Source organism: Cynocephalus volans, chromosome 6 (assembly GCF_027409185.1).
Source record: "Cynocephalus volans isolate mCynVol1 chromosome 6, mCynVol1.pri, whole genome shotgun sequence".
Taxonomy (NCBI): Eukaryota; Metazoa; Chordata; class Mammalia; order Dermoptera; family Cynocephalidae; genus Cynocephalus; species Cynocephalus volans.
In genome coordinates, this window is record NC_084465.1 from 95529926 (window position 1) to 95553064 (window position 23139).

Sequence of the window (23139 nt, forward strand, 5' to 3'; positions counted from 1 at the left end):
GGCGGGGGGCATGAGTTAGTTGTCGTCTGAGCCGGCCAGGGCTCTCTTGTTTGGACTCAGAATCCCCTCTCTGCCTCCCTCTGCAGGGAGCCACCTCCTGGTGGGGTCTCACCTCCATGCTCTGGATGCACAAAACCTGCCTGTTGTCCCCAGCTCCTCTCCACCCCACAGCATCTGGACCTCTGCTTCTCTTATGGGGCTTTATCTGTTTGTAAAGTGCCGTTGCCTTGTTCCCACACTTCACAGCAACCACTGGGGAGCAGCTAGTGTGTGTCTTCCAGAAGTGAGTTGGGGAGTAGCCCAGTGCTGCTCAGAGCCTCCAAGTCAGGACACCTGGAGGGAAGCCCTGCCTCCAGCTGGTACCACCCCCCCCCACACACACACACACATTGCCCTTAGCCCCATGGGGGTTTGTAATCTCATTATTTTTGCATTCTTTTTTGTAATATTTCCACTTTGATTTAATTAAAAATAGGAACCTTGCAGCCAGTTCTGGAGTTAGTGTGGATGTTCCAGGAAGTGGTGCTTTGTTTGTTTCTTCAGTGGCAAGAACATTCTGGAATAGAATCATCCCCAGAGGACGAGGCTTTGTCTCAACCTGATGCCATGTTGGAGGGTATATTGCAGAAGGCGCTCCCCATCCCCTCTCCTTGAGTTCAGCCTGTGCAGAGCAGACCCCTGGACCCTGGGGTATGTAGTTGAGGGGGCAGAGAAGGGACAGTTTTGCCCGTGGGTGTGTAGTTGAGGGGACAGAGAAGGGTGGGAGCAGTGGCATGGGAGGTAAGGGGGACCTTCCTGGCCTGGACAGCAGATGGGGTGGGGAGAGCTCAGTGATGAGACCTCAGGGATGAGAGCTAGAATCAGTCTGGGTGAGGGTGGCTGCAGCCAAGGAAGGGCATGGCTGAGACCCATAAGGACTATGGACACTGTGGAGCCAAGCCAACTGCTCCAGGCTCTGGGTACACAGCACAAAAGGGAAGTGCAGAACCCCCTGCCCTTGGGAGCTGGCTTCCTAGTAGCAGACGGCCACCACTAGCAGCAACACAGCATGGCAGGAGCTAGGGAGGAAGGTGAAGCAGATGGGTGGGGTCTCCCTAAGAAAGTCTGGGAGGGGGTGGCAGCATCGAGGCAGGGGGTGCCCTGAGGCAGGGCTGCTCCTAGCACGTCTGGGAACTGTAGAGAGGCCAGGGTCAGAAGGTGGAGGTCGGGGCAGTGTAGGCACGCTGGGCTGTGGGTGCCCTGGGAGGTCTTGGCCTTCCTCACAATTCCAGCCCCAGCCCCAGGCTCCCAGGAGGCTGGTCAGGGGCACCCCTCAACCTCAGCACCAGCTGCGTGGGACGTCTCTCAGCTGATATGAGGGGACGGGGCTCCAAGGATACTGCAGAGCAGGTGTAGGCATGGGGAGGATGGGCCGGTGGGGCCCAAGTGGGTTCCCCAGCAGTTAGATTTCATTAGGCAAGGAGAGTGAAAATAGAATAAAAGCAAGTCAAAGACAATTTTGTAATTATAGCATTTAGAAGAAAGGAAAGCATGATTATCTGAAATGCATCTCAGCTGAAGTTCACTTCAGGTTTTTACCTCCAGTGTGCTGTTGCAGCTGCGGACAACATGTCTGTCTGTCAGACTTGGTCTGCATCGAGCAGCGGCCTAGCAAACAGCACAATATATTGACCCAGTTTGCAGGGAAGCGCAAGGAGGTTTTTACTGTCATAGCCACAGGCCTTATTTCAGGAATAGAATGAGATAGAGAGAGGGAGTTGTTACAAATAGGCCATTGCTCTGGCTCAGCACCCCTCAGGCTCTGGAAGAATAAGATAAATGTACATTAAAAATTTCCACTTAATTGAAAATTATTTCAGTTCTTGTCGGAAAAACTGATATAAGAATCATTTTTAGTTCCCATCAAGAATATAAAAACGCCAGCTGCGTTCACATCTCCTTCTCTGCCTTGTGGGGCAGAACTCTTAGACTGTTCACTGTCAGAATCTGAGCACACGTCCACTGTGTCTTAGGATGCAGGGCTGTATTTTGAAAGTTTTGAATTCCATGTTTCTGTTTTTGGAAGTGCAGGCAAGACTGTTAAAATTTGATAGTGGGAAAATTGTCCAGAGACAGTCTAGCCTTTTCCAAAATGTGTGTTCAGTCTCAAACTGCACTGGGATAATTGGTCCTCCTGCACTCCCTTCCTCCAGAAACCATGGAGTTCTGTCCTTGGCAGCCCCTTCTCCCCATTCTTCCTCCTACACATACATACGCAAAGGGGTTTATAGTTCTATATAGTTGTATTGCAGTTCCTGCACCACAGACCCAAAGCTCTTATGCAGGGACTCCAGCCTGCTCTGAGGATGGCAAGTGCCAGGTCCAGCCAGAGGGATTCAGTGAGGCCATGCTCAGAGGCTCCTTCACTCCTGGACACAGTCCAGGCCACTCAGACACTCAGCCCGGTTCCCGGGGAGAGCAGCACACAGCAGCAGCAGCACGAGTCCCTGTGGTTCTTAGCACAACAGCCACAGGGGGGATTTGGCATGAGGGTCTAACCACAACTACAAAGCAGTATTGAGTTATCAGTGGCATCTTGTAATTACCAAATGTGTAAAGGGTTGAATTCGCACGATTGTCAAGGGAAATTTTTATTCTGTTTAAATTGAGAGAAATCTTTAGAAACAGAATGGAGTAGCAGTATGTCTTGTCTCTGCTCTGTGGTGAGGGGTCCTCCAACACCTGTTCTCCCTTCCCCAGTTACCTGGGTAGTCATGGTGACTGACTTCTGCACCTGGCTGGGGGATGTGGGACACAGGGCAGCATTTTCCCCACTGCGGTCCGGATGCATAGCAAGAATGTTCTCTGGACATCCTCTGGCACAGCTAGGGGAAGCCCTTGCTCGCAGTTTCAAAGCAGTTTTCCCAGGAGTGTCTAGGGAAGGTTGCTTTTGATTTGACCATCAAAAGACTACACCACTTTTTAAAGTGGCTGATGTTAGATTAGATTACATTAAAGATATTGAATAAGTGACTGATATGTTATAAGTAACTGGTATATTTTAAGTAAGTAATTGCACTGATAGTGGGACAGTATCAGGAACATAGCGTCTTCCATCTCTTGCATGTTCCCCTGAACATCACCAAAAGACCATGGAAGTCAGTGCCTTTTCCTATAGAAGGAGAAGGGCAGATGCTGTGTGATGAGTCATGTTTGAGAAGTGATGTCTATTCAGAGTTAGTCTTGAGAAAATAGCTTTTTTAAAAAGTTTTTTTCTAAAACATTTATTGTAGAAGATAAGCAAAAAGAAGAAAATAAAAATTGCCAATGAGCCCAGCACCCAGGACAAGGTGTTATTTTTGTATTATTTTATCATACCTATACCTCCACAAACAAATTCTATTTTTTTAAATTTTGGCAGCTGGATGGTACAGGGATCTGAACTCATGACCTTAGTGTCATAAGGCTGCACTCTAATCAACTAAGCTAACTGGCCAGCCCACAAATGTTTTTTAAAACTTAAATCTGATTGGTGCCTAACACTTTTTAAAGGTTTTAAAAAGTGAGTGGTTTTACAGAGCTTGATACCTTGCTCTTTTTCTTTTACAGTGCCGTCTGGTTCTTTTAAGAAATAAAAGTTTTATTCTCCCTCTACACCAGCTCTTCAGAATTCTGGAAGCATCGTTTTCATGGGGGATGCTGCCTCTTTCCCTGGATGTCTCATGGCGAGTCTGGTGGACTCCCTCCCTCCCTGGCTTGCAGTGACCCCAGAGCCCCCAGCTCCTGCATCAGCCCCTAGAGGCGTCCTTCCCAGGGAACACCTTCACCCTTGGCCTCACTGTGGATGGCTCTGGGTGGCCTGCCTTAGCCCTGGGTCTTCTCCCTGCAGATCCTGATGGCCAGCTGTATGGTAGTGTTGCACCTGCCCAGGAGGAGGAGCCCCCGGCCTGCCCTGATGAGTTCGACGATTTCGTCACCTATGAGGCAAGTGGTTTTCACCTAAGTGCTGAGAAGGAGTTTGAGTTCTACTTTTTCCCTTATGCGCTACAAATTCTGCTTCACTAGTGGCCCCCAGGGCTATTTCTGTAGAAATAGGCATGAAGGGAAGGGGGGCTCCCTCTCCTGCCCTGTGCACACTATTGGAGGTTGCTGTGGTTGTTGGGTTCTGGTCTCTGGGGGATCATGGCTGTGGCAGGAGGTTGATAAGGCTCTGCTGCACATGCAGGAGTCTTCCCTTGGAGCCTGTGGTCTAGTAGAACGTGGGGATATTGTCACTGTCACTTTCTGCCAAGCTGCCATGGAAGGACAGAGCAGAGGACTCATGAGGTTTCCTTTTATCAACTTTCAAATGATTTTCTGTGTTTGGGGACATTTGACATTCACCTGCCTCCTGCTTGGCTGCCCTCCACCCCCTGCTCCCAGAAGCAGCTGGGGTTGTCATTGTGACCTGGTGTCTTCTGTAACTGTGGGTCCCTGTCCTCAGCACAGCTGAGGAGAAGGTCTATGAGCACAGCCACAGGAGACGGGCCACTGTAGCTGGGCCCACTCATCTTGGGAGGGGTCAGATACCAGGAGAGCCATGTGGCTGGGTCTGGAATGCTTCTTTACAAAATACATTAAGTTGCACCTGAACCCTTGGGGGCTGCTGGGAAAGAGGCCTCTGGTCAGCCCCGGTCAGCCCTCTGCTGCCCAGTGAGGGTTCCAGAAGTAGGGCTGGGCTACGAGCTGCTGGGGCTGAGTCTCCTCACTTCAGTCCTCTGAGCCTCGGCCCCTTTGTAAAACAAGGGGCTGCATACAGTAGTTTCAGCTAGATTTTGAACACTGACCACCAGGAGATCCATGATATTCCACTGTTTCCCTTCAGTGTCTCCTGTCCCTGCTCTGAAAAGCTGCCCCAGGTGTTAGTCACCCCTCAGGTAAGCAGGTTCCTTTCTGGCAGTCTGTCACTTCTGCCCACACAGCCCCAGGACACCAACACCTGAATTATGTTATTCAAGATAGTAAAGGCATCAACACAGTTTGTATTTAAAGGGCCTGTTTGGTCTGAAAGGGTGAGAACTCACCAGTGATATGGAGGCTGCTTCCTGGAGCTTGGATGGAGTAGGCGGGGGCTGCCATCACATCCCGGCCCCCTCCTGGCCCCAGAACAGCAGATCCCTCGCAGCCTGCCTTAGATGTGGCCTGGCATGTCCTTGGCGCTTCAAGCTTGTCACCTTCAGAAGGCTCAGGTGGAATCTGATGTTTTGAAGACTGTGCAAAAGGAATGCTTCTCAGATTTTTAGATCCTAATTTCTTTTTTAGAATGGATTAAACTTTTTAAGTTTTTGTTACTTTAAAAAAATTAGTACACTTTATATTGTAGAACAGTTTTCAGTTTACAGAAAATGGAACAGATAGTAAGTGTACTATCAGTATACCACCCCTCCCCAAACGTGGTTCCCCCTTTGATGAGCACCTTGCGTTGGGTGGTGCATTGTTACAATAGTGAACCAATATTGACACATTACTATTAACTGAAGCTCACAGTTGACACTGGGGTTCACTCTTGGTGCTGTACATTCTGTGGTTTTGACAGATGTATTACGATATGTGTCCACCACTACAGGATCATACACTGCCCTAAAAATCCTCTCTTCTTTTCTCTGCCTAGTCATCCCTTCCCACCCACCCCCTGACCCCTGGCAACCACTGATGTTTTCACCATCTCCATAGTTCTGCCTTTTCCAGTGAAAGGAAAAGCCCCGGCCTGAGCATGAAAATAAAACACACCAGGAGACAGCGACTCAAACCAAAGTGTATTAGGCAGGCAAAATGAACAAGGAGGCTGCCCTCTCGGAAGTGGGAGCAGCAGCAGAGAGAGTTGGGGTGGGCCTTTTATATCCAGTTAGGATGAGCTGGACTGTTCCTATTGGCTAAGAAGGAAGGGGAGGGAAGCGAGTGGGATTTAAGCTGAGTTGGGATTTTTCTATAGGTGGAGAAATTCGCCCTGCAGGAAGGGGATGTGGTGGTGAGGAAGAAGGGGGAGGGTTTTTTTTGTGATTCTCTGAAACGTGCTGTTCTAGGGACCTGAAACTCTCCGCAGCCAATTTTGGGTGTTCCTCCCGTCCGCCTGCTGCTGTCTTAGACATCGGCTAAAACATAATTGCCTAACATCCAGAATATCATAAACTTGGAGTCTCTCGCTTAGTCTTGCTTTTTAAGGTTTTTAGATGCAATTTTTAGGAGAGGAGAACTAGACATTGTTAAACTTATAGAAAGATTGCTCTTCTTTAAAAAACAAAAACAAGGGCTGGCCCGTGGCTCACTCGGAAGAGTGCGGTGCTGATAACACCAAGGCCACAGGTTCAGATCCTATGTAGGGCTGGCCAGTTAGCTCACTGGCTGAGCGTGGTGCTGACAACACCAAGTCAAGGGTTAAGATCCCCTTACTGGTCCTCTTTTAAAAAAATAAAAAACAAAAACCTTTGTACATCATGTAATCTTAAAAAGTCTAAAATATGAATGGAGAGTATGTATGTTACAACTGTATATCATATTTGGAGGCCCTCCACTGGTGAACTTCAGAGATAAGCCTTTTATTGATTTTCTGAAAATGGTTCCAGTCAGAGCTTTTTTTTTTTTTTTAATGGGATCACTACAGTGTTCAGACATGGCATTGGTCGGGGCAGTGTGTGCAGTTAATTACTGATGAGCTTCAGCTTCCTGCCGGGAACGTCTTAGTGGGTCTCCTGGCTCCTGACGTTTTCCCAAGGATCCTTTTGGCTTGTAGCTCCTCATAGGAGAAAGTTGCTGATGTCATTCCTGAGTAAGAGGGGAAGAGTTGGGGGGAATGGATCAGTGTTTGCCGCTGAGTTCATGGAATGGTGATGAGAAGAAAGCATCTGATCTATGAATCTGTGCAGGTGGAGGATGGAAAGTGGTGTGCAGGGTCAGAACCCATTTATCAGGATTTCTGGGAGAGCCATGAAGTCACAGAGAGAACAGGCGCAAACCAAAAGATAAGAGCGCACCTCACAGAATCATCCCCGCTGTGCTTCCTCTGTTCCTCCCTCCTCCTCCCACTGCTGGCATCTGGAGAAAAGAGCTGCCTTAGTAAAATGATGGGGACATATGTCTTTTGTACAAACTGTTATCAGAAAGGTTGGAAAGTCAAAAACAAAAGCCGCTCTGTTTGGAGTCCTGACTGACTAGCTGTTTGTTAAAACCAGCAAGGACACTTTCTGAACTTCGCCTCTCCCTCTGTGGCCAGCAACAACAGGAGGCTTAACAGAGCATGTCTGGGAGCAGATTAAACATTCTCCTAGGCAGTGATGTGCCTTTAGGTGAGATAGGTTTTGCAGAAATCACAGCACGATTAGACTAGCAAATAGGAAGGTGACGTGTTGTCAGTTGAGAGAAGCCAGCGACCAGTCCAGACGGGGATAGGATGGGAAGGCCATCTCCAGCAGCACGCCCTTCCTGGAGTCCGTGTGCAGAGCCAGGCCTGGCCTGTGTGGGTAAGAGGAGACACAGACATGCACTGTGCCCAGTCTTCAGCTTCCCGTGGAGGAGAAAGCTTCAGGGAGGAAGGAGGCATGACCCGGAGAGTGGGAGCCCTGGGCAGTGTTGGCCACACTTGAATTCCTGATGGATCTGAACTCGGCTTCGTTGTCTGTCCAGGGGCAGTTTAGATGACTTGTTAATTAGTGAGTGTAACATTGGTATACATGGCAAGGTTTCTAAGGTGCGTGTTGATTTCAAGTGTGTTCATCTTAACATTTGTAACTTGTAAACATTTTAAAAGTTGGTCACATGGACTTGTTGGCTTCTGGGCAAAGCTAGACTGATGGGTGAGCCTGTGAGCTGTTCTTGTACTTTATCCAGTAGACTGTGAGTGAGCACACACCTTGTTCCAAGATAACTTTTTGCCTCTCTGGAAAGGAAGGTGATTATTACCTCACTGCCCTGGGAAACCACCTGGCTTGCCTGCATTTACACAGGGCAGCCTTGACCCATAGACGCCTACTTGCTGACCTGACTCTCAGGAAACGAACAGGTCAGGGCAGGGGCTGTGTTGTTAGCAGGGGGAAAACCTGTGAACTGAGCTGTCCTCCCTGACCAGTCTTGGGGCTGCTCTGCAACCCCCTCCTCAGGGGTTCATGTCTCCGAGGCAGAGGCTTTTTCCTGCCCAGCACCCCCACCAGGGTATCTCTGAGGGCCTATAACAGTGCTATGGGGATAGGACCTCCATAACCCCATTTGTTTAAAATTTGGAGCAAATACAAGGGTAAGTGCAAACATTAAAGCCTTTTGAGTAGCATGAACCTGTGCCCATCTCTGCATGATTTGTAATACTCCAGTCACTCTGCAGCAATGCTGGGAGGAACTGGGTTCACTTCGGAAATGAGGAGTTGAAGGTGGGGGTGAGCAGTTGCCCTCCTTGATCTGCTTAACTGCAGGTGAGTTGCTCGGAACAGAGTGTGTTAGTGCTGGGCCTGGCGGGGGTGCCCCGGCCACTGACTTAACGGGAAGCTGGAGTTTGCATAGCATTTGCCTCATTGTTCCTGTGTCAGTGGGGAATTGTTTCCTTCCCGAACCATCTGTCCTCAGCTACAAGTTTGACGGTTTGATGGTTTGATGGGAGCTCTTTGTGAAATCAGCAGGTCCCAGTGTATGGACCTTCTTCCCTTCCTGGGAGGAGAAACACTCAGCTCAGGGCTGTGCAAGCTACGTTTAAGAGAAAGAAAGAGTTGGTTTGTTTTTACAAATGTCTGAGCTGCCCACTGGGGACACAGTGTTCACATCTGCCAGAGAAGTGCATCAAGTGTCTATCAGAAGTCCCAGTTGCTTGGATTTTTAAAAAGCTGACTTCAGGAGTCAAGTCTGTTACTTAGAGAAAACCATCTCTGAGGGTCTTTGGAAGAACAGCCACCCCAGCTAATGTCTGGGTGGCTCTCACTGGCCCTGCTTGCGAGGACTGGGAGGTATGAGCTCTGCCTGCTTCCCTCATCCGAGGACCAAGAGGCCAATTTTGGGGCAGGTCTCCATGGGACCATCCTCGCAGACTAGAAGCAATATTCTTTTATAAATTTTTGGCTAAATTCTGAATAGCCAAATTTGGTCTTTGTTATTGTTAATAATCACGCCTTTTAGAAGTCTGCAGTGGGTCTTGCAAGTGCCACTTGGGTGAGTCTTTGTAACTGGTGGCTCTCAGGCAGCGCCCCTGTGAGTGTGCAGTTCTGTGGGATTGATTAGTAGCTGCCCATCAGATAATCTCAGAAATGTGATTTGGGTTTTGTGTGTGGCTCTGTCGTGCCTTCCCCCATGAGCCCAGACTCTGGCAGACATCCTGGGGTCTGTCTGGCTTCCTGAAGTGCCAGCATAGAACCAGTCCTGCTCTGGGGGGTGGGTCCTGGCCCTGCCTTACTTGAGGAAAGAGAACCACTCAGTGATGAATAAAACTATGCCTCTCAAAGTGATTTCCTCATTTCAGAATTTGAAGTGAATGCTTTTTATGAATGACTTAGTTTTATGAATTACTTCCTTAGATTCTAGGAAAGATTTTGTTTTCTCTTGGAAATGTAAGTAACATAATTGAACACCTGCAGTAGGTACATTCCGTGTTATTCTCTATTTTTTTCTGGGTTTATAAACAGCTAGCAGGGATTTTCCTACCCACCAGTGACAGGTGTATCCCCTAATATTTAAGTTTCCATGCTTTGAAAAGCACCTGCCTATTGTCTCTCTAGATTCCATGAGGTTGCTACCTTAAGAGATCAGTATTTATAGCCCCTCTCTTACAGATGAGGTGACAGGCTCCGAGTGGTTGAGTCATGTGTGGACTGAGGATGGATGGGACCTCTCACTGGCCACACCAGGCTGCTGCCAGCTCAGATGAGACTCGGAGGCTCGGGTCAGTGTGGCCTGGGGTGATGCTCCTGGGTGGCCTTCACAGCTCTGAGCACACTCTGCTTATGATACCAGAACCAAAGGGCAAAGTACATCTTTTTTTTGCTAGAATGGCAACTTTTCTGAAATCTTACTTCTTTGCAAATTGTTAACTTCAGAATCTTCTGAGCATGAAATGTTGGATCCTTTTCCTGGCCTGCAGTTTCATTTTAATTAAAGTTGAGATGATAAATTGAAAATGTCCTGTTTAATTTTTCTTTAGTTTTAAGTTCATTTGTACAATCCCCAAGTATTTAATGTCCACTACATGCTGGTCCCTGTGCTAGGTGCTAGGTATGTGAGAGTAAAAACAAAGGTATGTCTACTGGGAAAGTAGACATTTAGCCAATCCATAAAGGCTATTTGGTTAAATAAGACTGTTGGTTAATTAATTGATTGATGAGTATTTTGTTTTTAGATCTTGAATATGAGTTTCAAAGTAATAGCCTGGAGATACATAACAGCTATTGATTGGTGACTTTTTAATTTAAAAAAAATTTTTAAAGCCACATTTTTTACCCTATTGACTGTCAGTTCCTTGGATGTAAATAATTCCAATGCTGGAAGCCACAGCATGAGTGGTTCTACTGGAATTTATCATATGGTGTTGGGTTGCTTTGTGTCTGTTTTAGGTGCAGTATGTTTATTTAACTAACTAAAAATTACTCCAAGTAATTTTTTTCTGCTCTTGGACATGTGCCTATTTTTCATTCTTAAAAAGTATTGAATTCTGTATTATGGGCTAATGTTTCTGCTTAGAAATATCGTTGGGACTTGCCCTACATCACAAGCTTTCCCTCTGCCTGGGCATTTCCATGTCTGTGGAGCAGTGCATTGTGTGGGCATCCATGGGTCCTGTCCAGCTGTGTGCCCAGACTGACTGTTGGCATGCTCTCTCCTAGGCCAACGAGGTGACAGACAGCGCGTACATGGGCTCTGAGAGCACCTACAGTGAGTGTGAGACCTTCACTGATGAGGACACGAGCACCCTGGTACACACCGAGCTGCAGCCTGAGGGGGATGCAGATAGTGCAGGCGGCTCGGCGGTGCCCTCCGAGTGCCTGGATGCCATGGAGGAGCCTGACCATGGTGCCCTGCTGCTGCTCCCAGGCAGGTCTGTACCCTGTGGCGGCCCCACCTGGAAACCGACCTTGGGCGTGTGTGCAGCATATGCACGTGTCTGATGGGCAAATTTGGTTCCTGGAGGAGTGTGTGTCAGAGTCGTTTAGAATATGTTACACCCCTGGGGGTGACCCTGCAGAAGCTGCTTACCTTCCCTGTAAAAGCCCACAACCACCTGCCTAAACAGTCTACCTGTCTCACCTGACTTGCCTATCAGGAGATGCCCTCCTGCTGACAGCAAAGGACTGAGGTTTTCAATGTTGCCCAACTTCTTTGGCTACAGAGGTAGAGAGAAATTACCAGAGAAAACTTTAACTCAGTCTTTTGGATTTTGTCAGCACAATTTTTAAAACCCAGGCAAGACAACTTAATACTCAGTGAATGTCTTCCAGCTGAGTCTTGGAACCCGTTCATCTTTACAGCATCCCTAACCAGACCACCTGTTCTCATCTCCCCTCACCTGCCCCCAGGTTGTCTTTAGCCCCCTGTTTTTGAAGACCAGCAAGGAGCTAGTTGGGGTTGAAGTGGAGGGGAGGGGAGGGTGGCAGGAGGTAGGATCAGAAGGGTGCCTGGTGGCCAAACAGACCCAAATAAGAGCTCAGGCTTCACCCTGCGTTGTTCGGGAAGCCACCGTGTTTAGTGGGCTTGGAAGCGTTTTTTATTTTGTTTTGCTTATTTTATTTCATTTCATTTTTGGTTTGCCTTCACAGAGTTTTTGGCTTTTTACTCTTCAGTAAGTATACCTACAAGTAAGTGCCCATGGCATAGGCACGTGGCAACCTGGTTTTTCAAACTGACCACCCCTGTGTACCTGCTCTCAGGCCAAGAAAAACCATGCCGGCACCAAGGTGCCCCTTAGGCCTCATTACAGGCACTTGGCCTTCTGATGGCAGCATGTTGTGTACCTGGTTTTGTGTCTTACATATGTGTGATCACACAGTATGTATCCTTTTTATAACTGGCTTCTTTCACTTGATATTATAGTTATGAGATTCATCCCTACTTTTGTGCATAGTTATGTCATTTACTTTTCATTACTGTCAGAGTATTCCATTGTATGAATGCTCTGCAACTTTTAATTTCTTTCACTGTTGATGGGCATTTGGGTAGTTTACCGTTTTTGGTTTTGAGAATAAAGCTGCTATAGACATTACATGTCTTTTTGGTGGTGTGACACGTCCCTAGGAGTGAGATAGTGGGTTATCAGAAGCATATAGTCCAGTTGTAGGAGTTACTGCAGTTCCTGCAGTTACAGACAGTTTCCTGAGGGTCACAGTGCTAACCCCCAGGCTAGCCATCTGTGGGTCCTGTTGCACCCTGTCCTCGGCAACCTTGGCATTTCTGTTTCTCATGCTCACTTTCTGGCAGGCGTGCAGTACTGGTGCAGTGTGGTCCTCTTCTGTACGTCCCAATGACTGACAAGGGTGGGCTTCTTTTCCTAGATTCAGTGCCCACTTGGAGCTCCTCTTCTGTGAAGTACCTATTCAAGCCTTTTGCCCATTTGTTTGTTGCAGGGTCTGCAGACTTTTTCTGCAAAAGGCCAAACAGTAAATTTTTTTGGCTTGTAGGCCACATGGTCTCCATGGCAGCTACCCAGCTCTGCTCTTGTGGTGCAGAATCAGCCACAGACACAGATATGCGAGTGAGCGTGGCTGCATTCCAATAAAACAGTGTGTAAAACAGGCCCTGGCAGCATTTGGCTTGCCCCAGGTCTACTGGGTTGTCTGTCTTTTTCTTTCTGATCTGTAGGAATTCTTAATATATTTTAGATGTGAGTCCTTTATTGGGTATGTGTATCACAGGTACTTTTTCCTATTCTTTTTCACTTCTGTGGTGGCTTTGAGGAATAGATGTTTTTAATTTTACTATAGTCCTGACTATCGTTTTTTCTTTCATGGGTAGCACTTTGTGTCCCATTTAAGAAATCTTTGCTTGCTTCACAGTCACTATGATGTTTACTTCTGCTTTCCTTTAAGAGCATTATTGTTTTACCTTCATATTCAGGTTGGTAATCACTACATCATCTTGCGTGTGTGTGTGTGGTGTGAGATAGGGGTCATCTTTCCCCACATGGATATCTAATCAACCCAGCCTCATTTTTGAAAAGATCCTTCACTGTCCCACGTGTCACCTTGGCCACATGAGGCGGCTGTATATGTGTGGGGCTGTTTCTGGACTGTGCATCCATTCTTGGGTCAACACCACACCGTCTCTTTACCCCAGTGTTACTGTAGATCATGCTGTCTGCCAATGTATGTCCTCCAGCCTGTCCTTCAAGGTTGCTTTGATGCCTTTTGGCCCTTTTATTTTCCATGTGGACTTTAGAATCAGCTTGTAGTTTCTGGAAAAAAGGCATGTGCTGGGATTTTGGTTGGGATTGTGTTGGAGCCATGGGTTAATTTGGGGGAGAATCAACATTTTCCCAATATTGGGTCTTCCAAGACTTGAACAAAGTACTTCTCCCCATTTTTGGGGTCTTCTTCAGTATGATTGTTGTGTGCTAATGTGATTGCCTGGTGCAGACAGCATGGGATGTGATTCCAGGTGGGGCTGAGGCAGGCCTCGGGCTCTGCTGCGACCCAGAAATACGCCTTCCAAGGGCACCGGGCTGTGGAAGTGGAGCATGAAGTGACAGTGGCCGTGTGTGGCTTGTGGAGGTTCTGCAGGGTAGAAGTGCAAGCATCGGGTACAGTGGACTGACAGTACTGTCTTTGCCTGTAGCTTCCTAACAGGTATTGTTAAAGTCAGTAAGCTACATTCTTTTCATTAAATTTAATTTGAGTCAGGTAATCAAAGAAAGCTGAAGAAATGCCAAATTGGGAAATCATTAGTGAAGAAGTGATTTGTTGTGGGAGAATTCCAGATGTCAGGCTCTCATGCTGCACAGCTAGTGCTTCATGTCTGCTTAATGTCCGGTCTGAGAAACATTTTTTATATTACTAGTTTTTAAAAAATATAAATCTTTTTGGGGACAAATATTTTTGAAAAGCTTATTAGTAACAGGGATCTGTTTGTAAGCTACTGTCACCCCATTTTCTGTGAACTTGGTATAGGAAGTGTGTTTGGTGTGTGTGTGGAATGTCCAGTTTATGTACCTTCAACTGTATGGTCCAGGTCTCTGGGTCCCAGAGCACAATGCATGTGGCCTCCTGTGCTTCTCCTCAGACGTCAGGAAGAATTGCCTCGAGGAGAGGTAGGAGGAGGGAGAGTTGGAGGGCGCTGAGCCTCCCCTCCTCTTTTTGGAGGAAGTAGAGGTTCAGACCATGAGTATCCCATGGGGACAGGTTTATTTCCAGCTCTGCTCCGTGCTGTGGGGAGGGCAGAGAGGGGCTTCCCTGGCCTATTGGAGCAGTGTGTTTTCCTCTCGGTGATTCGCTCTCCCCTATTTGAGGGCAGTTTTCTCTCACAGGATCTGGGCATGTTGATAAAATAAATACCTGATCTTAAACAGAAAACAGAGTCTTCTTGTAATCCAGCCTAATTTAAAACACTGATAGTCAAGAGGAATTATTTCTTCCTGTCACTCTATAAGAAGACGAGGGACTGATCACAGACAGGGAACAACCTATCTGGAAATACTGCTAGAAGAACAGTGAATTAAAGAGACTGTCCCTGTTTGGTTCATGTAGGAGGAGTTTGAGAACACACCAAGTTAATAGTATGTACACTGTCATTTTTACTGAAAGCACGTGTTTAAGACCTTGTGACTCATCCTGCATTACCTCAGGACTGGCCAGTGGTGTGCGTACTTTGTGGGTGTGAGGTTGGGACCTGCTGCACATGCTCAGCAGCTGTGTGGGCCTGGGGTAGAGCGTGCAGGTCTTCCCACCTCTGCCGACCTCTCCTGGGCACGGGAGTCACTACACTCTGAGGCCCCTTCCCTCCTGAGAGGAGCTCCATGCCTGCTCTGCAGGCTCTCAGGAGGATTAGTGCTGGTGCAGCCAAGACCACAGCCATTGCCCATTGCCCCCATGAGTCACAGACTGGCCAGAGGTCAGCTGAGCACCCCCAGGCCCCTGTTCCTGAGCACATGGCCAGACCTGCAGCTCTGTCTTCCAGAAAGTGGGAAACCCCTTCCCTTTCCTGGTGGGAATCTGCTATTCCAAATTTTAAATTAAAGCAGCAGTTTGAACTCAGTTGGTCAGTGGTATATGAGGACAGCAACTCCTTGAAGAAGAGGTGGGTGCCTGGCCCCGGATGTAAATCTGTGTTGACACGTACCTGTGCTGTCCTGTGTGGGGTGCTGAGCATATGAGGCGTGGCCGGTGCAGGCTGCTGGCTGGAAGTGTACAGTGAATGCAGAAACATCTCCAGCTTTTGAAGCAGTGGTATTTTGAGTGTGTTAGGCTGAGTGAAATACATTAAAGTCAATTTCACCACTTTCTTTAATTCTCTTTCTTAACGTGGCTCGTAGGACATTGGAGCTCATGTGTGTGGTTGCAGCACATTCCTGATGGAGAGCACCGGTCCACACTGTGGGCAGCCCATGGCCTTGAGTCAGAATATGTCATTTCTGTTTTGTCTCTGCAGATCCCACTTACGTGGCCAGTCTGTCGTCACAGTGATTGGTGGTGAGGAGCATTTTGAGGACTACGGTGAAGGCAGCGAGGCAGAGTTGTCCCCGGAGACCCTCTGCAACGGGCAGCTGGGCTGCAGTGACCCCACTTTCCTCACCCCCAGGTAATGCCTCCTGCACTGTGCTCCCTCCTCCCTTGTCTTCGTATTGAGATATGGGGAAGTTTTCCTTTTTGGTTCATAAGTTATTAAGAGAAAACTTGCTTTATTTGATGTAATGTAATTAAATACACCACATTCAAAAATTTAAAATTTATAACTGGATGAAAGTTGGCTGAAATTCATCTTGTCCTGTGACATTCCCAGATCACTCCAAATTTTTGAGGCCTCAGCTGAATCACGCAGTGCAGAGCAGCGTTCAGAAACTTGGCTTCTGGGTTCTTAGCTGTTGGTCATGGATCACATCATGGTCTGTGGCTGACTCTGAGGGAGAATTTAATGATCTAAGGCGAATCTTTGGATTCATTTCCTTATAAATTGCATGACATCCCCAAACCACCTGGGAAGTTCTGGCTTTGAACAAACCAAGCTGTGATCTCTAACGGGTAAGACGCTCCCTCCTGTGGAGCTGGGTCTCCCTGGCTCCACTTCCTCTTAGGGTTGCGCATGCGCAAGTGGCAGCCATAGGAGAGTTCGGAGTTTGCTTGGTTAGTTTCCAGACGAGGGACCTAAGTGTGCTGTGTCTGTGGATGTGGCAGTGCTCTTCTGGCTTTTGGGCCATCAGAGGGCACCCTGTCTCTACAGTGAGGCCCGTGCCCAGCTGAGCAGCCTGTCCATGACAGCCACCTTTACTGGAAACTTTTGCTACTGGGTCCCTGAAATTTTCCATCTTTGCCAACAGTAGGGCCTGAGTGTTTAAACCAGCAACCATGAGGTTCTTCCTTAGCTTAGTTGTCAACAATGCCCAAAAGGCCTGGCTGGAGGACAGTGCCAGGAGGGCCCCCATCAGCTGAGCCAGCCCATCTGCCTGTCAGGGTCCCCTCCTTCTGCCCTCCGTGGACCCTTCCTGAAGCTGCCTGTCAGCCATGGGGCTATGTCCTGGGGAGCTGCGAGTGAGCAAGGCAATGTGCTTGTTTTCAGCTGCTTCCCTCTTCCAGCGTAGCATGCACCTGCATGGTGATGTTGATAAAGGCCCAGGGACTTGTGTTTCTGTCCCGTTTTAGTAATCTCTTCCTGTTTGTTTAGTTTGTCCCTGTCTCTTGTTTTCATTGTTTTCTGTCTAAAGTTCGTTTTTTTCTATGCTACATTTTATGTTTCACTTTTAACCTTTCTTTAAATTGAACTTTCCAAATTTGTTTCAAACCACCTGGGGTTCCTGATGCCCAGGAACGAGGCCACCTTCACTCCTCATCTTCTGGCAGCACATGCATTACTGTCCACCAGTGCCCCTGAAAGCCCATTGGAATGAAATCACAGGGAGGTTAGCTAGCGTCACCAAAATATAGAATTTTGAATTTTTAATGCAAGTCTTAAAAATCATAAAACTATGGGTGATTCAGTATCCATGCATAGGTTTTGATACTGGTTTTGGGAGCATTTACTAAAATAAAACAGTAAGTAAAACTCCACCTGGAGACATGCTTTGCTATTACATTGATGTGTTTTTGGCAAAAGAGAAAGCAGTGTGCCCAGTCATTTACCTTCTTGTTGAAGAAGGGTTTTGTTTTACAGTGAAGTTCTTGGGCTACACCTGTTTTCTTCTGTGCACCTGACCAGGAAGGAGCCAGGTGTGTTCCGAGCCCTCTGCTGCTTGAGCCAGTGTTGTCATGGGCTCCTAGTGGTGACGTTGAGGGATGTGGGCTCACAGCAGTCCAGAAGTAAGAGCCAGAAATCTCCACAGCTGATTCTCTTCCAACATGCTTTTGTTCAGCTCCCTGCCCTGTCCTCCTCAGCCCCTCAGGTGGAGTCACAGACAGCCTGGCGGGTTCTTGCTCTCTCCTGAACTGACGCTTCTCATTTCTCTAGCACCGACCCACTTGCTGCAAAGCTGCACAGCATCCTCACTGATGAGGCTTTTGAGTTTTACTGTAGCCAGTGCCACAAACAAATCAACCGCCTTGAGGATCTTTCTGCTCGCCTGAATGATCTTGAAATGAATAGGTAATTGTTGTAGTGCCTGGCCTTCCTCTTTGTTCTGGGTGAGGGAGACTCCCGCTGCCCACAGCACTCTTGCTGGTCTGACCAAGGAGTGACTGCCACAAGCTGGCCCTCACTCAGGCCCAGCCAGCTCTTGGGGTGCGTCCTCCGAGGTCTGACAGCAGGACTCACTCCTGGCCTGGCCTCTGCCCCTGCATGCTGTGCGTGAGCCTCTGTGCTCCACCTCCTGTCCCACATGTATGCAGCAGTCTAACCAGCTGCTCTGTCTGTAGACACTGTGCTGTCCATAGTGTGAAAGCGGTTACCTCCTGAATTTTACTAAAGATTTCTTTAATTGAGAGTTACATGAGACAGAACTGGGAAATTTAAAGAGGTGGTCTTTAAAAGCAGTTTTGTAAACAGCTTTCAGGAATTAGTCTAAATCAGGGTTATGTATTCTCAGTGTAGGCCCCTACCCTGAACTTGTTTTTCTGGGGCTGCCCTGTTTTTAAAATGGATGCACAGGACCCCAGCGTGTGCCTGCTGCCCCACGGGCTGGCCAGTCCCTGTCCTATTTCCCCTCTCTATCTCCTGGTGCAGTTATACCAAAGCCTTTTGCTTCCCTCTCAATCCTTGCGCCCAGTCCCACCTTGGGTTGGCATTCCAGGAAGAGAGCTCCTTTTACTGGCTCCTCACAACTTCACAAACCCCAGTTACAGAAAATGTTTTTGGGTTGTTTGCACCTGTCAACATGCCCACTACGCATCTTGTTGATTGAGCTTGTGGTATGGGCAAGCCCCAAGGTGGGCTGCTTGGGGAGGGTCTAGAGGGGAGCCTAGAAGAGGAAGTGAGTGAACTTGCAGGCTCCTGCTAGTGGAAGTGCTGTAGACTCCAGGTTGGCAATCCAGGAGGCTTCCTGAAAGAAGGCGCTTTCGACTGCTGGGAGGGTTTATAAAAGGTGGCAGAAAGGTGAGCCATCCTGATGGTTTCACATGTTTAGAGGTCTAAAAATTGCTCACCCATTGTGAGGAGCCTGCCCCCATGTCTCCTCCTACCCCTTTAGGTCTTCAGCTCATTCTTTTTGGTGGATCCTTGTTGCCAACAGCCCTGCGCCTGCTATCCAGCCTCTAGTTCCAGTTCCAGTGCATTTAACATTTTGACCCTTTTTCTTATGTTCTGTGCAACATCGCAAGACACAAGGCCTTCAGCAAATGCCCGGTCAGGTGGAGAGGATGGGATGGGGCTCTGGCATTCATGGCTGGTTGGGAGCATCAGGCGGAGGCCTGGTGGGGTCCTGACAGCATTGATGAGAAACCAGAAGTGCTCTTTGAGGGGGCCTTTCAGGGAGACTTGAGGAAATCTGGCATTTGATGATTCCAAAGACCCACTGGGGAAGGTGGCCCCGCCTGGGTGCTGCGGAGCCGTTTGTTCCTCCCATATGAAGACTTGTCCTCCTATGCATAAGTGGGTGTGAGTACAGCTATGTGTCTCTACATCTGAAAGTAAACACGAAGACATATTCTCACCTTTTGTCCTCTGAAGATTCTTTACACAGAAGTGCTTTTCCCACTGTGAGAACCTACCCCAAGGTGGCCATGGTCACCTGTGCTAGGCTTTGTGGGGACAGAGAACAGACTAGGATGTGGCTAAGTACGACCAGCAAGTCCAGTGGGGTCTCACGTCTAGTTTCAGCCACCCCTTTCCCTAAGAAAGATTCTACTTAAGGTGGGTTAATATGCTGTTAAAATCAATATAATCAGGATACATAACTGTCAGTCAGAAAATTCCTCCCTAAACACTCACATAAGGAGATCTGAATCTTGCTTCTTGTTTTCCATGGAACTGCCTCAAGATAAACTTATGTGGCCATGCTTTGTGGATAAAAGGTGATTTAATCCAGACCATATCCGGATCTTGATGTCAGATGCAGTGTCTACCAGACAAAACTCAGAACATGCCAATAGCTACTGTGTTTCCAGGAGCCTGGGAGCCTCTGTAAAAGCAATTTGTTTTGTAGAGTCTAAGAAGTCTTTGACCAGAGGTGTATTTTCAAATGATAAATGCTAAAAAAAAAAAAAAAAAAAAAAAAAACAAATGATAAATGCTGTCATTGGACTGCGAGTTCAGTCCCTGAGAGGTCAGTAAGTAAACTGAACAGTAAGTCTATCCTATCAGTGGTAGGGCATGTCAGCAATATTAGGATAAAATTAGATTAGTATGAAAACACATGATATTAGGAGAGGGGAGCCACCTGGTAATTTGAACAGGGAAAGTTTAGTATAAAGAGTGACTGTACCAAGGGACTGGAGTAGCGAGGCGTTGGTTGATATGAGTAAAAATTGCTGGAAGAGCACAGGAGCCGCAGCCAGTGCCTGCCAGGGTGGAGGTCTGGGCCCTGCTGGAGACAGTGTGGCTGTGGCACACAGGTGGAAGAGACCTTTGCTGGGTGCTGTGCTGTCAGGGCTTAGGAGTTCACCTGCTTAGAACCACCCTGTGGCTGCCGGGAATGCTCTTCACGGGAAGGCTTAGGAGTTCACCTGCTAGAACCACCCTGTGGCTGCCGGGAATGCTCTTCACTGGGAGGAATCTCACAAGAGGCACTCTACCACCCAAATTGCCCCGGGAGGTGTTGGGGCAGCTGCTGGCTGGGAAGCCGCCAGGAGGCCACCCATGCCTGGTAGCCAGGAGCTGGGTGCCTGAGGCCTTGTGTGCCAGAGGATCCTGCCAGAGGAGCAAGTTGGCCCCCAGGAAGAAAACCCTCTCCTCTGCAGCGTCTCTCTCCCTGGTGCCCTCTACTGACAGAATTTAGCATCACAAAGGAAAAATATGTAAAGGGCCCAGATTTGTTTCCACAGCACAAGTAAAAAGATGAATTGGGAACTGAGAGGCAATAAGTTGATAACTGGCACAGCATGTATTTCTCCCCAAATGGATTTTTCTGCCTGATCCTTAGAAGAAAGTCACAGATGTATTTGAGATAAGAAAGCTGGAGGTGCTGGTTGGTTAGCTCAGTGGGTTGGAGCACAGTGTTATAACACCAAGGTCAAGGGTTCAGATCCCCATACTGGCCAGCACAAAAAAAAACAAAAAAATTAGGAAGCAGGAGAGAGAGGTGGCTTGTCTGCTGCTGTGAGTTCAAGGACAGCGGTGGTTCTTGTGCTTGGAAGGATGAGTTATGTCTCCTTGCACCTTGAGGCTAATAGGTTAGCAATTAAATTGGAAAATAAAACGCTGGACTTAAGAAATGAGAAGTGACCTAAGTTTACCCCTTTTTGCCACTAGAGGTGGCTAAATCAGATGGACAATGTGTAATTGACTGTATTTACTGCCCTCAAATGGCAGCAGGAAAGGTTTTCCAAACCTTTGCCAGGCAGGTGTATGGAGTGCTAAGTGTCAGTGCCTAAGTTGAAACCAGTGACACACTTTCCTGTTATAAACAGGCTTGTGTCATGTTTCATGTGGGGGCCTCTGATGGGCATGGCATGGCATGGGGCAATGGCTTGTACCCAGGACAGCCTGCTGGCAGGTCCAGGCGCTGGGACTGACCTCTGAGTAGAGTCTGGTGGTGGCTTCATCTGGAAGTTTCTTGGGGGGTGGAATGATGAGACGTGGCAGAAGCCTTGACCATGCCCTGACATTGCTGCCATGGCCTTGACGGTTTTGCTGAATGGGCTTTCCACACACGGAGCTTGCCTTGGGGAGGGTGCTGCATGCCTCCGTGCATGTTGGAAAGAACGCGCCCATCCCCATATCTCTTCAGCCTGAGTTTCCTGTTTCCTCCTGTTCTCTCTGTCTGTTCTCTGACATGATTTTCCTGTTTATTTTGGTTTTTGCACAGTCCAGCAAAGCGGCTGTCCAGCAAGAAGGTGGCAAGGTAGGCAGACCCTCAGTTACTTATTAAAAAATGTTCCTATGAAATGTGTGACTAGTCATAGTTTTTTAAATAAAATGTTATAATTTTAAAAACTTCTAAAAGTTACTTTTCATGGTTTGGGATTGAAAGTAATGTTAAGGGATGGATTGTGAAAAGAATTTCCAGGGCTGTGGATTTGGGCTTGTGACCGGGAACAATATGCCAAAAGCCTTTGGCATTCCTCCTGTGTCACTGCGTGTGCACTGTGAGGTCTGGAAGGGGCCACCATCTCAGCTGTCTGCTGCAGGGTAGCACTGAGGTAGAGTGACCGAGTGGGGGGCCTGCCCTCTCAGAGCGGGTCTGGGATGGCCTCCTGCAACACCTTTACCCCTCCCAGCCTGCAGTGGCTCCCCAAGGTGAGTTGAAGTGAAGGAGTGGCCTGGCTCTGGTTTCTAAAGACATTTCTTCATTTTGGATGCTATGCATTGGCTTCCTGCTAAGAAAGATGGTGGCCCACACCTTTGTCCTGCCCCCTGCCAGTCTCTCTCTCTGACAGTTTTTACTGAAACAAATATTCAGGGTGTATAAGACACCAGCTCCCCTCACAGGCAGCCAAGTGGTGGTATTACTGCATTTCCTTAAGACACGTCATTCATTGCTTCTGCTGGAGTTGGTGATTGCCTTCATGTTTTTATTTCCTTCCTCTCTGAGTTGCTGTCCTGCATTTGCTGCCCAGCCCTCTAGCAGGGCGACAAGACCCTCTCTGGCTTGTTCTGGAACATCCCCTCTAGGCCTTCTCCTTGCCCCTCGGCACAGTGCATTCTCCAGGACGTGGCTGTGGCCAGTGCCCTGTGAATTCCTTCATTTGTCCTCATGGGTTGGATCCTCAGATCCTTGATCCTTTGTCTTCCTTCTCATTTTTTATCTCCATTTTCTGTCAAGCACATCTTCCCGTAGCTTCATGAGAAAAGAGGTGCCCAGGAGAAAAGTTCCTGAGACCTGGGTAGTTACTTTTACTCTTATGCTCTGGTTGGTTAGGAATTACAGGTTACACACAGTGTCCCGTAGAACCTTTGAAGGCACTGCTCATTGTCTTTTAGTACTAGGGTTGCCACTAAGGGGGTTAATACTTTCTGTTTTTGTTTCCTTGTGGGTATTTTTCCCTCTCTGGGAGCTTTTAAGATGTTTTCTTTATCTGTAAAGTTCAGAAATTTTATGGGTCCTTTGAGTCCTTTTTTCCAACTAATTATGCTGGACAAAATGAAAAATGTGCCTTTTCCATCTGTAATTGTTCCCTTAGTTCTGGAACCTTGAATCTTTTCTTTGACAGTTTCCCTCTTTCTCAGGCTCCTCTGTGGCTGGTGCTGGACCCTCTCACTGCTCCCTCCACTTTCTGGGACACACCCCAGCTCTGCCTTCTCCTCCCCTTCTCTTTTCCCTGGGCTCCTTGTGTGGGCCCCTTTCTTCTTAGAGGTTTCCCCTCAAGTGTCGGGGGTGCCGTCTGTCTGTACTGGAGTGGGTGCTCACAGCTAGTGGTAGCCTCCTATGGGCATGTGGTGTGGACTTGCCCTATGGCAGCAGGTCTTTTCTCTAACCAGACTGGTTGG

At 48.0% G+C, this 23139-nt stretch overlaps 1 protein-coding gene across 1 annotated transcript in view; it reads left to right on the plus strand.

Moving 5' to 3' along the window:
- Positions 1–23139, plus strand: part of RAB11FIP3 (RAB11 family interacting protein 3) — an 88737-nt gene that overhangs the window by 49374 nt on the left and 16224 nt on the right. The window contains exons 3-7 of the mRNA XM_063101063.1: positions 3869–3963; positions 10809–11020; positions 15559–15708; positions 17569–17703; positions 21518–21553. Of these exons, the coding sequence (XP_062957133.1) occupies positions 3869–3963; positions 10809–11020; positions 15559–15708; positions 17569–17703; positions 21518–21553 (628 nt within the window). The remainder of the gene's footprint in view (positions 1–3868; positions 3964–10808; positions 11021–15558; positions 15709–17568; positions 17704–21517; positions 21554–23139) is intronic.